Source organism: Seriola aureovittata, chromosome 9 (assembly GCF_021018895.1).
Source record: "Seriola aureovittata isolate HTS-2021-v1 ecotype China chromosome 9, ASM2101889v1, whole genome shotgun sequence".
Classification (NCBI taxonomy): domain Eukaryota; kingdom Metazoa; phylum Chordata; class Actinopteri; order Carangiformes; family Carangidae; genus Seriola; species Seriola aureovittata.
The window spans coordinates 4,104,849-4,118,721 of record NC_079372.1 but is presented as its reverse complement, the minus strand read 5'-3'; the positions used below and the strand labels follow the sequence as shown (position 1 = coordinate 4,118,721).

The 13,873-nt window shown below is 40.3% G+C and overlaps 2 protein-coding genes across 2 annotated transcripts; one reads left to right on the top strand and one right to left on the bottom strand.

The window, feature by feature from the left end:
* The first annotated feature begins 826 nt into the window (after positions 1-826).
* LOC130174847 (glutathione S-transferase Mu 3-like) lies at positions 827-4,459 on the top strand. The gene is made up of 8 exons (XM_056385076.1): positions 827-985; positions 2,479-2,554; positions 2,669-2,733; positions 2,860-2,941; positions 3,107-3,204; positions 3,301-3,396; positions 3,775-3,885; positions 4,090-4,459. The coding sequence occupies exons 1-8, from the start codon at positions 950-952 to the stop codon at positions 4,183-4,185; spliced, it is 660 nt and encodes a 219-aa protein (XP_056241051.1). The 5' UTR covers positions 827-949; the 3' UTR covers positions 4,186-4,459.
* A 182-nt stretch (positions 4,460-4,641) lies between these two features.
* Positions 4,642-13,801, bottom strand: eps8l3b (EPS8-like 3b). The gene is made up of 20 exons (XM_056385075.1): positions 13,715-13,801; positions 12,813-12,919; positions 12,415-12,530; positions 12,238-12,302; positions 11,976-12,134; positions 10,734-10,883; positions 10,446-10,531; positions 10,190-10,323; positions 9,901-10,022; positions 9,650-9,785; positions 9,450-9,526; positions 9,208-9,282; positions 8,935-9,080; positions 7,505-7,721; positions 6,773-6,813; positions 6,549-6,642; positions 5,512-5,628; positions 5,343-5,431; positions 5,095-5,227; positions 4,642-5,013 (listed from the first exon to the last, which is right to left on the bottom strand). The coding sequence occupies exons 2-20, from the start codon at positions 12,848-12,850 to the stop codon at positions 4,972-4,974; spliced, it is 2,037 nt and encodes a 678-aa protein (XP_056241050.1). The 5' UTR covers positions 12,851-12,919; positions 13,715-13,801; the 3' UTR covers positions 4,642-4,971.
* Positions 13,802-13,873: the final 72 nt, after the last annotated feature.

The window sequence follows — 13,873 nt, the reverse complement described above, 5'->3', positions numbered from 1 at the left end:
TAAGACAATGTAAGACAAGTTGATTAGTTGATTTAAAGGTAATGGATGACATACACATATATTTTCTTTGTTCCTTTTTCTTTATTAGCAAGACTCGGTATGCACATTTACATTATTTTAGGCTCAACTGTCATTATTTTTGCATGTTACTCGCTACACGATCAGAAATGATAAAACAAAACAAAAATAGTTCATGTTTGCTTTACTCAATACTGTACTGGTACTTTAACAAGACAATACTAACTCAAGGTCCAATTACCAGCTCTTTCCAGAGCTTTCAACTGTGCACACACTTGTTAAATTATGAATGATGAAAATATATAACACTGCTGAGCTTGCATGTGAACAGACCGCTTAGCAGACACTATCTGCTAATGAAGATCATTGGATATGGCTGAAAGCTCCAGAAAAAGCTAGTACGTGTACCCTGAGTTGGTATTGTTTTACCGTTTCCTAATGTCAAAATGAAGTTTAATTTTTATCGTTATTAGTGTAACAAGTAAGGACACAACAGCCACCCACTTTTACGTATGCAGGTTATGCAATAGCCTTATGTAAAAGGTTTATACAGTAATAAATTCTTGCAGTAATTACTACAGTAGGTCACTTTCATTGAGCTTTCTCTGTGTCATGGAAAAGTCTAGGCTTGCAACCTCATCATGGCTTTACATCTGTTTCCATATACGATACTACATTTCTTTTGTCAGGTGGATAATGAAAGCATGATTGCCTATCAAAACTGCACTCACAGTATCCGGCATGTAAATGTTTTATTGTTTAAAAACCAAATAACTGTGACCGCCCGGTTCGAGTCGACTCACCCCGCCCACCGTATTCTCACAGGCTGCAGAGAGAAACCAACCCACTTCACTCTTGCTTTCTCTCTGTCTGTGTTCAGCAGCTGGTGAAGTAGCAGTCAGCCTCATTCGGTTTCCGAAACTGATTCAAAATGACAATGAAACTGGTTTATTGGGATATCCGCGGGGTAAGTTCCGCCGTCGTCATTGTTAATGAACTAAGTCGCTCCTGTTGTTAGCAACGTTGTGTCTGAACGGCCACCGGACCCCGGTATAACCGACCATCTCACGGATTTTCAAACTGTTTTTTCACACTGCTCTACCTCAAATTTTGCTTCATAATATTTGTGTTTTTATAAGTATATAATAAGTACTGCCCGAGCGTCGCTCGGCAAAACGTTATGTAACGTCAACATAACGTGCACGTGCTCCAGACGTTATGTTGCTGTAGAAACAGAATCAAAGCGAACGTTAGAATCAAACATGCTATTCGTTAGCGAAGATGTTAGCTAACATGGCTGATTTTGACTCAACAATATCGGGTATTTCAGTGTCACACACAGAATCACAGTGCTGTTAAATTAAGTTTGGTGCCACACGGACTATTGTATTAAACTGAGTTGAAATAATGCTGATAAATCAAGTAGTCAACTGTACCAAATGAAACCGGTGAATGAAACCGGTGCTCAAGAGCTGCTAAAATTGTCGGAGGCCCTCACTGTGCAAACACGCCCTATTCAGTTGTCGTTTAAGCGGTGAAAGGTCAAGTTGTTAGTAGTTAACTACAAGCTACAAGCTATTTTATGTGACCAGGCAGTGACTTAAAAAGCATTGATTTCAATTACCAAAAAGAAAGGCCCTTAGAGGTCTTGAATGTCATTTGCAATGGTCTTCAATGTTTTCCTAGCCTGCTGTAAGTAGTAATGTTACTTTTGTGTGTGTGTGTGTGTGTATGTATGTATATATATATATATATATATATATATATATGATTTTAATAAAAACTGTCTGAAATATTTTTTTACATAATTTTACATAAATCAATCCATCCATCAGTACATGGTGTTTAGGTCATGTTTAATGATAAATAAGTAAAATTATTAGGGACTATTGTTCTATACAGCTGGCAATGAGTGTCAAAAATGTAATATAAATGTCAATAAATTAGTGCACTTGGTAAATAATTATATGCCATATCATCCCTACTAATTTTCACTGATAGCTTTCATACTTTTTTTGGAAGATATGATCGTGAAACAGGTTTAACAGGCTTACATTTGTTAAAAAAAAAAAAAAAACAAAACAAAACAAACACATCCATACACTTTTTCAGGTGCAGGGTAACAGTAAGAAACACAAACAAAGTGACAAAAGAACCTGCACACTGCTGTCTTGTTCCTAGTTTTTCAGCTCTGCATGGACTTGACAACTTTTCGACCATATACCTTGTAGTTGTCCTGTCCATGCAGTTAGAGATAGCAGTGTGAAGGTACTTTGTCAAGACATAAATCCCTAATTGTTAAAATTACTCTTAAGTTGTAATGACAATTTTTTCATGTGGAAATATATAAGTGGGAGAAAAGAGTCTATACATGTCATCTGCCTTTACCCATGTGTAATAGATACATTGATTTAAAAGCCACCAACCTCTCTTTCATCTGATTTGTGGACATTTACGCAGCTTGCCCAGCCTATCCGCCTGCTGCTGGAGTACACTGGCACCAAGTACGAGGACAAGTTTTATGTCTGTGGTGAAGGTAACTTACCTGTTCAACTAACAGATAATCAGCTGTTGTAATTATAATCAAACAAGTGGTGCAAGTGTCTATACAACATACCCTCTCATTCGTGTAACATGTTCTCTCACACAGCTCCAAACTATGACAAGAGCTGCTGGTTCGATGAAAAGCAAAAACTGGGGATGGACTTTCCCAATGTGAGTGAGTTTTAACCTTTGACTAAGCGTTTTAACTTTAACTAACGTGAATATTGATTTATTTGCAAAGCAGGCAGGTTTAAACACCAATTAATCATGGTATTGTGATTAACTTTTTCACTATAGCTGCCCTACCTGGAGGATGGAGACAGGAAGATAGTGCAGAGCAATGCTATAATGAGATACATTGCTCGTAAGCACAACATGTGTAAGTATTGTTTGTATATGAATATTTTGTTCAACACAATTTTTCATTGATTCACTGTCAACATTTTAAACTAAGATAGCCACGGTTTTTTCCAAATGGCTATTTTTGACTGTCATCTCTGCCTTCATTCCCTGAGTGTCTCCCTAAAATCTGACCTGATAACAGGCGGAGAGAGCGACGATGAGAAGGTCCGTGTGGACATCTTGGAGAACCAGGCAATGGACTTCAGAAACGGCTTTGTGATACTGTGCTACACTGACTTTGTAAGTACTATCTATATTAAAAGTTAAATGACACTGAATAATTCATTTTACGTCTTTAAATCTCCACTAATGCTTATGCCACCTCTTTGACATCAGGACAAGATGAAGCCAGGGTACCTTGAGAAGCTGCCAGGCATCCTGAAGCAGTTCTCTGTTTTCTTGGGAGACAGGAAGTGGTTTGCTGGTGACAAGGTATTTCACCTGTCTCAAAACTCAAATTTTCAAAGCTGCAGAAATACACATTTTGGGCTCCTTAGTTTGACATAATCTAAGGTCTTTTGTGTGAACTTGTTAGCAGACAATAGCCTACTTACACATCCAGCAGAAATCTTAGCATTAATCTTTTGATAAATGTAACTGTGTTATTAGCTTCAAGATGCCCCACTATGTTCACTAGATAATTCTCAGTGGGTTTTTTACTATTAGCATGTTACCATTTGACCATTCATATAAAACTGCCAATTAGTGCGGTGCAAAGTTTAGTTTAAGCCTTTATCTTGCTTTCAACATGTTAAGATTATATAACTTATATAACTAATTTTTTTTTTTTTTTTTTTTTTTTTACAACAGATCGCTTTTGTGGACTTCCTTATGTACGAGCTGCTGGATCAACACAGGATGTTTCATCCTACATGCCTGGATGACTTCAAGAACCTCAAAGATCTTTTAGACCGTTTTGAGGTGAGAACATCAACTGTTTGTCAGATACAAACAGCACGTCCTGCAGAAGTTTTTCTTCCTCTGTGTTGTCGTGACAGTCTCAGCATGTCTGTTGGTAAACTGTATGTGTGGAATGGCTTCAGTGCTAACCTTGCCGTGTTCGTAGTGAAATGCGTCTCAAACTGTTTTTTTTAAATGACTTATCATAATATCATGTCATCATAGGCTCTGGAGAAGATCGCTGCATACATGAAGTCAGCCAAATTCATGAAGACTCCTGTCAACAACAAGATGGCCAAATGGGGAAACAAGAAAGAGTAAAGAACACACCATTAATGAAAATAACAATGTGCAACTGACTCAACAACCATAAATTCAGGCCTAGAGAAAAATTAAGTCTGTACTATTTGTCTTTTTATAAGCTGTTAGCTATTCGGATGTATCATGACCTATAATCCCAGATATTTACATGCATCAGAGTTTTTGTACTGATAATGAGACAAGTAGAAACTTTAATTTGCCTTCAAGCACTTAATTTCTGTTACATTTGAAATTGATTTTTTTTTTCACAGATTAAAGTAAATCTTGTATTGACTGTTTGTTTCAGTTTGAATTTTAAACATCTTTTCCTGTACATTAAACTACATCTTAAGAAACATTCATTAAAAGAAAATACAATATAAGTTAATGCAGCTCAGGGCAATGTAAGATATGGATAGAATGTGGATATATATATTAAAAACACAACGCAGTTAATAGTTATCAAGAGGAGAGATGTTAGATGGAACTTAAATGTCAACATACATTTTATTTTATCATTGGGGAAACTATACAGAACTTACAAAGTAATTCTTCTAATTTCTAGTAAGTAAAATAAATTACAGTTAATTATTAATTATTTCTGGTCATACAAGTTTCATTCACTAAAAGTACTTTGACTTGAATGACAAATCAGTATTTGATGCAGTTGCATTCATGCTGGAAGTAGCCATCCACACAAGATGATTTATGACACAAAAGGACAAAATTCGATCCCAATAATTCCAGATGTTGATCGCGGGTGAAAATTGACGAGAAGAGAAACTGAAGGTGCAGTGAAGTAGGTCGTTAGTAGCGGCTGTTGTACAGGCCTGATGGTTCACTGGCGAGCTGTAGGTAACAGGACAAAACATCACTGATGTGTTGCAGTTGGATGTGTGTGTGTGTGTTAATATGTGACATGTTACTTACTGCAATGGCTGACTTAACGGCCTGAAGCTGGAAGAAGACCTTGCCTCCTTCCTCCGGACACACAGTCCTTATCTCATCCTTGCTCATCCCCAGGAGCAGTTTCCCGGTCAGCACCCCGAGGCTGGTCACAGTGCTGTTCATGTAAAGGCATAAAAAATAGAATATCACACTTCATCATGAAATACGAGCCTTATTTACAGCACAGACATCTTAAAATTCCCAGTGCCTCTGTGGATCGTGTCACTCACATTTTGGAGAAACCTTTGTACTGCAGCCAGGCTTTCACCTCAGCAGATGAGGAGGACATGTCGAGAGTCACTGGGCCGCGTGTCTCCCACTGCGTGTGAAGGGAGTAAAATGTCATTTGTGAATCTGTTAACTAGGTTACTCAGCAGACTTACTCGTCACTCGGCTCACCGGTAGATCTTCTGTGTGCCCAGCGTTCTTCATCGGCTCCAAAACATTCTGAGGAACGTTTCCTTCCTCATCGCGGCCGTTACGAACAAGCCACCATTGCTTGGATTTCTGAATCACCTGTAAAAAAAAAAAAAAAAAAAAGAAACAGTCTGTGAACATCGGAAGTAGCAGAATGATGATGAAGACAGTAACAGCAGCTATAATTGTGACTGTGGTAAATATATGAACAGATGAGTCAAAATTTGAATAGAATCAAGGCTCTTTTCAACTGCAAGATTTTTGTTCTTTTTAATTTTCCTGCCTGTGACTGAACTGCAGCTCTCCTACAAGCTTTTTTTAAAATCTAAATGTACAGAACAAAAACAAAGAAAAAAAATGATAAAAGCATATAGAGATAGTTGGGGGGGGGGGGCTCATTAGCGTGTTCAGAGCTCATTAGCAACTGTCAGACATCTGTAAAAACAAAAATCCATATCATTTCAGTTTTTATTGCGGTTGGGTTTCCTCACTATATGTATATATGTTTACTGGGCAGTAACGTAGTGGGAATCAATACTCCGTTGATACAACAGCTGATTGGACTAGCATGTCTCTCTGTGAAAATCTCTCTTACCAGACTGAAATGTACATCAAAGGCAAAAACAAACTGGTCCCATAGCAGGAAGCACCATTATTAATGTTCAGTGTCTTTGGCCTTTATCATACAACATAGAAAGGCTGGAAAGATCTGCACCTGCTTGCGGTGAGTGTGAGTACATCTGTAGTCTATCTTTCTTTCTTCTTAAGTGAAAAAGCCTCTCTTGGATTTTTGTGATAAAATTTCACTGCACCAGCAAAAAGCAAAAGTCAAGTTTTTTTTTTATCCATCCTATGACAGATGTCTTCAGTGGAGATGAGGCTCAAAAGCAAAATCCAACTCCAATGTTCACTAGGATATTACTATGACTTTTTTATAACAAGCAATGTTTGCACTCTATTTGACAATAAAGAATAATACTTGTATTTCTGAGCAACAGGGTTATTGTACAACATCTCACCTGGACAACGTCACCCTTCATAATACTCAGCTCTTGGTTGTTTCTGGCCATGAAGTCGTAAATGACCCGCATGTACAGGGGAGGCTTGCTGAACCTGAAACAGCAGCAGACACACACTTTGTAACAGCGGTGCATAGGACCAAATAAAAAAAGCCCACAGAGAAGAAATGTTTGCTACAAATGTAATCATGAAGCCATATTTACTGCAGTGTAATAATACTTACTGTGGTGGTGGTGGTGGACCCCACGGACTGTTGGTGACAGGCTGTAAAAGGCAAAAAAATACATACAGTGGTGATAATGGCTTCACTGGAGATGTTAGTCATTTCATGTTGCTTTGAAGACTTGCATATTAAAGGTTCAGGTGCCAGATGGTAGCAGTGATTATAGTTATGATAGCCACCTGCCAATCCTTTTCAATGATGGTGATTATATCATTTCAGCTACTCCCAGCTTCTCAAGCAGGGTGACAGTGTACTTCATCAAGTGCTCACCCGCTGGATAACAACTACTGAGGAGCTGAAAGGGTTAATCACCAGCACTGTAATCTATCATATGGGAAAGTAATTCAGCAACAGCTGCATGTGTAGTTATGACAGAATACAATCCCTGCTAGAGCACCACAAGTACAAATACCAAACATAAACTGTAAACAAAACCAGAGTTCAAGTCAGGTTATCTGCAGGTCAAATCATAACAAGCAATGAAATTGATTTCCTTAAAAAAGGCACTAAAATATATATTTTTGAAACATAAATAGTAAAACTGGTTGCAAGTGTCAGTTCTAGGCCATATCATCCCTTCTGGTTTCCACCACACTGTCATACTTTCGACTGTATGATTGTGAAACAGGCATTAAATTGCATTCTATGTGATATTAAACGGGTCTTCTTAGTCTTAACTTTAACTCAGTGATCTCTGCTGAAAGGTGAGTGATTGCATGAGAGCGGTTCTACCTCTTCAGGCTGCATCTGCATTGCTCTGGGTGAGTAGCTCCGGCTCTCATTTATTTGTCCATTGGGTCGGCCGGGTGGGAAGCGCTGGCTGTTGCTCCTGCTCAGTGGATCATTGTTCTGAGGGTGTGGGGAGGGCATGCGTGAGGGGGCAGGCGGCTGCCAGCCGTCGTAGAAGTCAGGGATGTAAGGTAAGATATCAGCATCCGGCCATCTAGACCTGTGAGGTGACAGGGGCAGGAAACTGTCAGCTGAAACAAAATGGAACTGTCTAATGCAGTGCTGACCTTATGTAGGAATAATTACAATAAATTGACTTCATGATGCATTTTCTGTATCAATCCAGTATCTCTTGATCTGTTAATGACACGTTTGGGCTAAAAAGACGGCAAATGTAAAGTTGGGTGCTGACATGCAGTTTTATGAATGTGTAGTTAGACATTTTGGGAAATATGCTTATTTGTTGCAAGAATCTTGCCAAGAATTACATTTTAAAAAATCCACTCATGTCAGTATGGTACATACTTAGCTTAGCATAAAGACAGGAAACAGAGAGGGCCCAGCTAGCCTGGCTGTGTCCAAAGGTTCAAAATGAAGCTCACTAATTAACATGTTGTATCACATTTGTTTAAAAAACTGAGTGTAAAAATGGGAATATGTGCCGTATGTCCAAAGTCCCCTCCTGGAGTCTCAGCTGGTTGCCTAGCAGGTGCATTTTCTTTTTTTTAACCTTTGGACTGAGGCAAGCGAGTGGTTTCATATTAAACAGACATGCATTTAAGTGATATTAATCTTCTCATCTTTCTCAGTGAATAAGTGTTTCTCCCAAAATGCCACAATGTTCCCTTAATAACTTAATAAAAACTTTTGGGTTGCCACAGCTAATGGTTCTCCTTTCTGTAATGCAGCTATAAATGTTTGTAGAACATTAACGCATGAATTTCCCACTTTTTGATATGTCATTAAGTCTGCAGTTAGAAATATCAATAAGATGTTAATATATGGATTTTGGATGGTAAACGTTCCCTTGGAGTGATCTCCCTGAAGAACTATAGATATAAAAAGACACAGCTGGAGATGGATGAACACCAGCCAAAGGGATTATTCACAACCTGCCAACCTTAAAGTTGTTCTTCTAATGGTTTATATCATTAAACTATTAGTCAATCAATACATCAAATTGTTGCCAGATTTTGAGTTCTCATGTAGAACTCGACACTAAAACTGAAATTAACTATAGTTTTAAATTAAACACTCATATTTACCATTTTTCCATAGACCATGAATGCAGCATTACCTCTGACCCATATTTACATATGGGAAAACAGCCTCACTAGGTTAGGGTGTGTCGGGCAGGTAGAGGTGCACGAACATCAGAGGGCTGAATGTGGGAAGTTGCGCAAGTTGCGTGAGGATTGTAAAGGTCGCCGTACCTGGGGATGTTCCAGGGGTCTCCCAGAGACCTCCACAGCTGGTCTTCCTCCGGGCTGACGACCCGACTGAGCAGCCGCATGGCCGACTCTGTCAGCAGGGGAGAGAGCACAGTAGGGGGCAGGTCTGCAGGATACTGAGGCACTACCTGTAGAAAAATGGGGAAAGTATTTACTGTGACAGCTAAGAGAGTGCCACGTCATTGTGAAGAAAACAGAAATAACAGTGGCCTTGAACTGAGCCAGTGCAAAATGAACCAGGTTGAAGGAGCTCACCATGCCTAGACTAGTGAAGAGGATGTGGACAAAGTCAGGAGCACTGGGGCTGGTCAGTGTGCTTTCCAGCTGGCCCTGGAATATAAGAAAGAGCGTTTCAGTGTCACACTTCACTGCTTTGTTCTGCAATCACACCTCCCAGTCAACGTGATGTCAGCACATCACCACTCAAAGTCTTTCCAAAACCGCTACGGACAACACGTCATCTGCGGAGAGAGTTAAAGGTTTGAAAAGGAGTTTACCAGCAGATTAAATCCATATTTGATTTTCTGAAGACAGGCGATATATTCCTCCCACGACGGCAGACTGGAAGCTGGTGCTGCAGGAGAGATACAGTCATGATAAATACAGCACACTGCTGTTTATGTAATGTTCTGGACCTGCAGGAGGTTAAGCTCCACTCATTACATGTGCGAGTGGAGACATGAACTGGATATATTACCATTTTTCTTTGATTTTTTCTTCTTAAACAAGTTTTTCTTCTTGTTCTTCTCACTTTGCAGTGATGGTGCATTTGCTGTCTCAGACACTTTGGCCAGGAAGATCTCCAAATCACTTAGAACATGGTTTAATATGTCCTGTGGAAAGGTATAAAAGCAAGATATAAAACACATTCAGGAGCATGCAGGACCTTGTTAAAAAACTAGCACATACGAGCATGTTCATTGTGTAAACAGTCCCGGCAGCACTGACCGTGTTCCTGTCTGTGTCTGTTTGCTCACGGGCCACCTCTGGGCCGCTCCCTAAGTCATGAAGATCCGGATGATGCAGTATTTCCTCTTGTGGGGTGTCGACCCGCAGGGGAGGGAAACTCTCTGATTTGACATAAAGAAAAAAGTTATTACAAATATTGAGCTTATTTGCACAGAACACGTCCATAAACTGCTGAGATTTTTGATGGAATTAAAAATGTCAGCTGTTCAGGATTGAAAGGGGTTTCTCTTCTATGATTAAAGATATTGTCAATATGCTTTCAATGCACCTGGTTCTCTGCTGCCCCACTGTGGGGGCGGGTGGTCCGGTGGTGGCGGGGTCATCTCTTGCTGCACAAGTCGAGGCCCAGCCTGCCGGAAACTTCCCGGAGCGTGTTGCCCGATGATGTTTTCAAGATCACTCCTGAAAAAAATCAACGGGCAGCAGTTCATGGATTCAGCTGTTTGATTTCTAAATGTGTATTTCTTCTGCTTTCTCATAACTGTGGTTTTATCTTTGTTTAGACTTGTGATGTCACACTGTACCTTATGTCAAATTTGTCTTTGCGTGGCTGCGCATCAGCTCCTCCTTTCCGGATTGCTTTATCCAGATCGCCCTTGATGAACGGCGCCTGGTGAAACACACCCGACTTCAATCAAACTCCTACATGACACCAACAAAAAAGAAAACAGCTGCATCCGTGCTGTTACGAAATACTGGAAACGATTTCAGAGATCCCAGTCATCAGCATGGCTAACACCTCCTCCCTTCTCTGGAGGCTGTCAGAAGGTCAAAGCTGAGTTCACTGACGGTTATGACGAAATGCCACTCACCCCGGTCTCCTCACACTGGAACATGAAGACCTGAGGGATGCGTTTGCTGCGTTCCTGCACAGTTATCGCCAGCACAGAGTTGTAGGCGCAGCTGTCCAATACAGCTTTGGTTTGCGTGATGCTACTCAAAGGCACAGACTCCAGCTCTGTCTTTAAAATCAGATTGAAAATCGACATGCAGAAAAAAAAGTCAACACACCAGCACAGGTTTTAAGGTGTACAGTCATTTAGATCCTAGTTAAAACAGCTCTGCCTGTGTAATTATGCTTAATCCTTCACTCACAGCTCGCCCTCTCTCTATCTTTGGTCTGAGGCTATTTTTCTTCATTCTTAATTCAATAAAATAATATTTTGACACTGGTGTGCTTCAAGCTTTGAGGCTGAAACAGTTTCCAGTTTCAACAAGACAAGCACACATACCCCCCCACCCCCCCACCCTCCCTCAAGCAAGGTCCTTGAATAAATAGTTTTCTCAGTTTGATGTGGAAGAACTTGACAGAGACCTGACCTCAACCCCTCAAATACCTTTGGGATAAACTGGAACAAGCATGGCTGACTTCACTAATGCTTTTGTGACTGGATGGGAACAAATCCCTGCAGCCAGGCTCCCAAAATCATGCAGAAAGCCTTCACAGAAGAGTGGAGGTTGTTATAGCTGCATGTTAATGCTTCGTAGTTTAGTAGTTTAGTTGTAACGACTACACAATTTGGGGCCAACTGCTAAGGTGTCCACATACGTGTCTAGCCTGTGATGTGTGATTTCTGAGATCAAATCGTACAAGACGTCCTTAACCATTCTTCTAGGACAATGGTTCCCAACCTGTGGGCTGGGGCCCACTGGTGGTCCACAACGGTATTGCAAGTGGGCCGAATCATATGCAAAACCGAACAGCTTCGGTGAAAAGATGATCTTTAAAAATGATCCTTTTTTTTTGTGTTAAGGCCTGTCACTGTGATAAGCCAATGACAGGAACTAATGTTGTCGCCGGCCGGACCACATCGTGTACTCGTTTACTACCTCAGTCTTATTGATAGATTATATTTGTAGCAAAAACTGGAAATTCAAAATGGATAGTTGTTTAGCAACAGGAAGTTAAAGGGAAAGAGTCGAGAGACAGATGGTGAATCGACACGTGATCTCTTTTCTGTCAAACACAAAAGAAAACCAACATTTTTGGGATTTTCTAGTGGGCCGTGAGGTGGAAAAGGTTGGGAACCAGTCTTCTAGGAATTACCACCAACCTTGGTCTCAATGTCGCTGAGCATCAGATATCCTCCCTGAACCTCCATGATCATCTCCTGTGGCCACAGGCGACCTTTGGCATCCAGCCTCTTGAGCTTGGACACACAGTTGTCCACTGTCTTCACCTCCTGGCCGTCCAGCTCACAGGTGAACAGATGCTGTGGAGTCAGTGTTGAGGTCATGAATAGGGGGAGAGCAAAAGGTTGTATTGCGTAGGCATTTGTATGTTTGTTTCCATGCTGGTGCCGATTTCTCATTTACCTCCACTCTGACGTGAAAGTTGTCGGGTTGTCTGTTCAGCGACTCAGAGTACTCTTTTCTCTGCACTGATGCAAAGAAAATTTGGATTTGAAAATGTCAAATGCAATTTTTTTCTCATAAAAAGTAAAATATTACACTGATGAATAGGTGGTGTCACTTTTTTATGTCTTAACATACTGTATATGTGTCTTCCACTGGGTCTGGATATGCCGTTTCTCTGCAGTGGAGAACCCTTGACATCATCCTGTTGGAAAGCCCGCCTCTGTTGAGGGAGGTCCTCCGGTGAGAAACCCCTGAAGGACAATAAAAGGTAACTTATCAAACAGGAGACGTGGGGCACATTCATGGGCTGCTGCCAGCCTGACCTCCTCACATGGCAATAAAACCATCACTGTCACCAGCAGAGCGATCTGAAGATAAACCACAACACAACAGTGTTTAATCATGAAAGGGTGTGAACGGATGTTTAGAGTGCTGTAAAGATTTTTTGCTCAAATGGCTCAAATAAATTAATAACAGTGATGTTATTAACCAAGTAACTGTGCAGCTGAAAGTGAAAATGAAGTGTTACTGACCTTGGGGAATAGGAGAATGGCCCAGTGTTTCCATACATTTTCAAACAGCAGCGTTTGTCTTGTTTTTGGAAGAGTTAAACCTTCAGATTGTTCAGAATCTCTCCAGCCTGGAAGAAAAGATGTTTCTCAAACTGACAATGTGGAAAAATTAAACCGGGACAAACGGTTGTGTGGATGCACTGTTCACATATCGTAAGTATTTATCCACCCAGTTTGGAGATTTACAGCTTCTCACATAGAAGCAAGACCGTGTCTCTTTTGGGAGATGAAATAACACGTTCTTCCTGTTACAAATGAAAACTTTAATTTATAAGCAATAAAATTCAGCCTTTCTGTAACAAACTCAGGCATTTTACTGCTATAGTTTGACATGACTGAGGTCAGTTTCCTTCTTGAGCCACCGTTAAACTACATGTACTGTTTTGCTTTGAAACTAAGTTTAAAATTTTAAAATCAGAATCAACAATAAACCACTTACATTGAAAAGCCCAATTAATCAATTACAAATGACAAAATCAAGGTTTAAATTAACCAAAACTTTCACTAATAATTAAACTGTCTCGATGACTTTACCACCTGACTGGACTTAGATCAGCATAAACAGTAGATCGGTATGACTATTTTTTTTTTTACTAATTAGCTGATCCTTCATGTATCAAGAGTTTAAGAAACAAATCTTAAATGTTCAGTGTGATACTTCAAAACTGCCACATACTTCATAAATTGAATGTAGGATTTGAGAAGTGCTTCCCTGTCAACAACCACCCACTTCATGCCAGAGCAAACACATTTCCCTTTTCTAAACAAGACGTAATGCCACCAACTGTCGAGGTTAATCTAAGCTTTTTAATTCTACCCTCTAATCACGTCGCCTTTTCAGAACGTCTTAATCCCGTTGTTACCTGTGAACGTCAGCTCTGCTCCGGTGTCATCGTTCCTTTCTTTCAAACAGAGTTTCTACCGACACCTCTCACTGCAGAACGCATTTGTTCTTCACACATCCTGCTGACAGAAACTTCCTTGACTTCCTGCTCGAAAGCACCAGGTTCAAAGTGCAATGA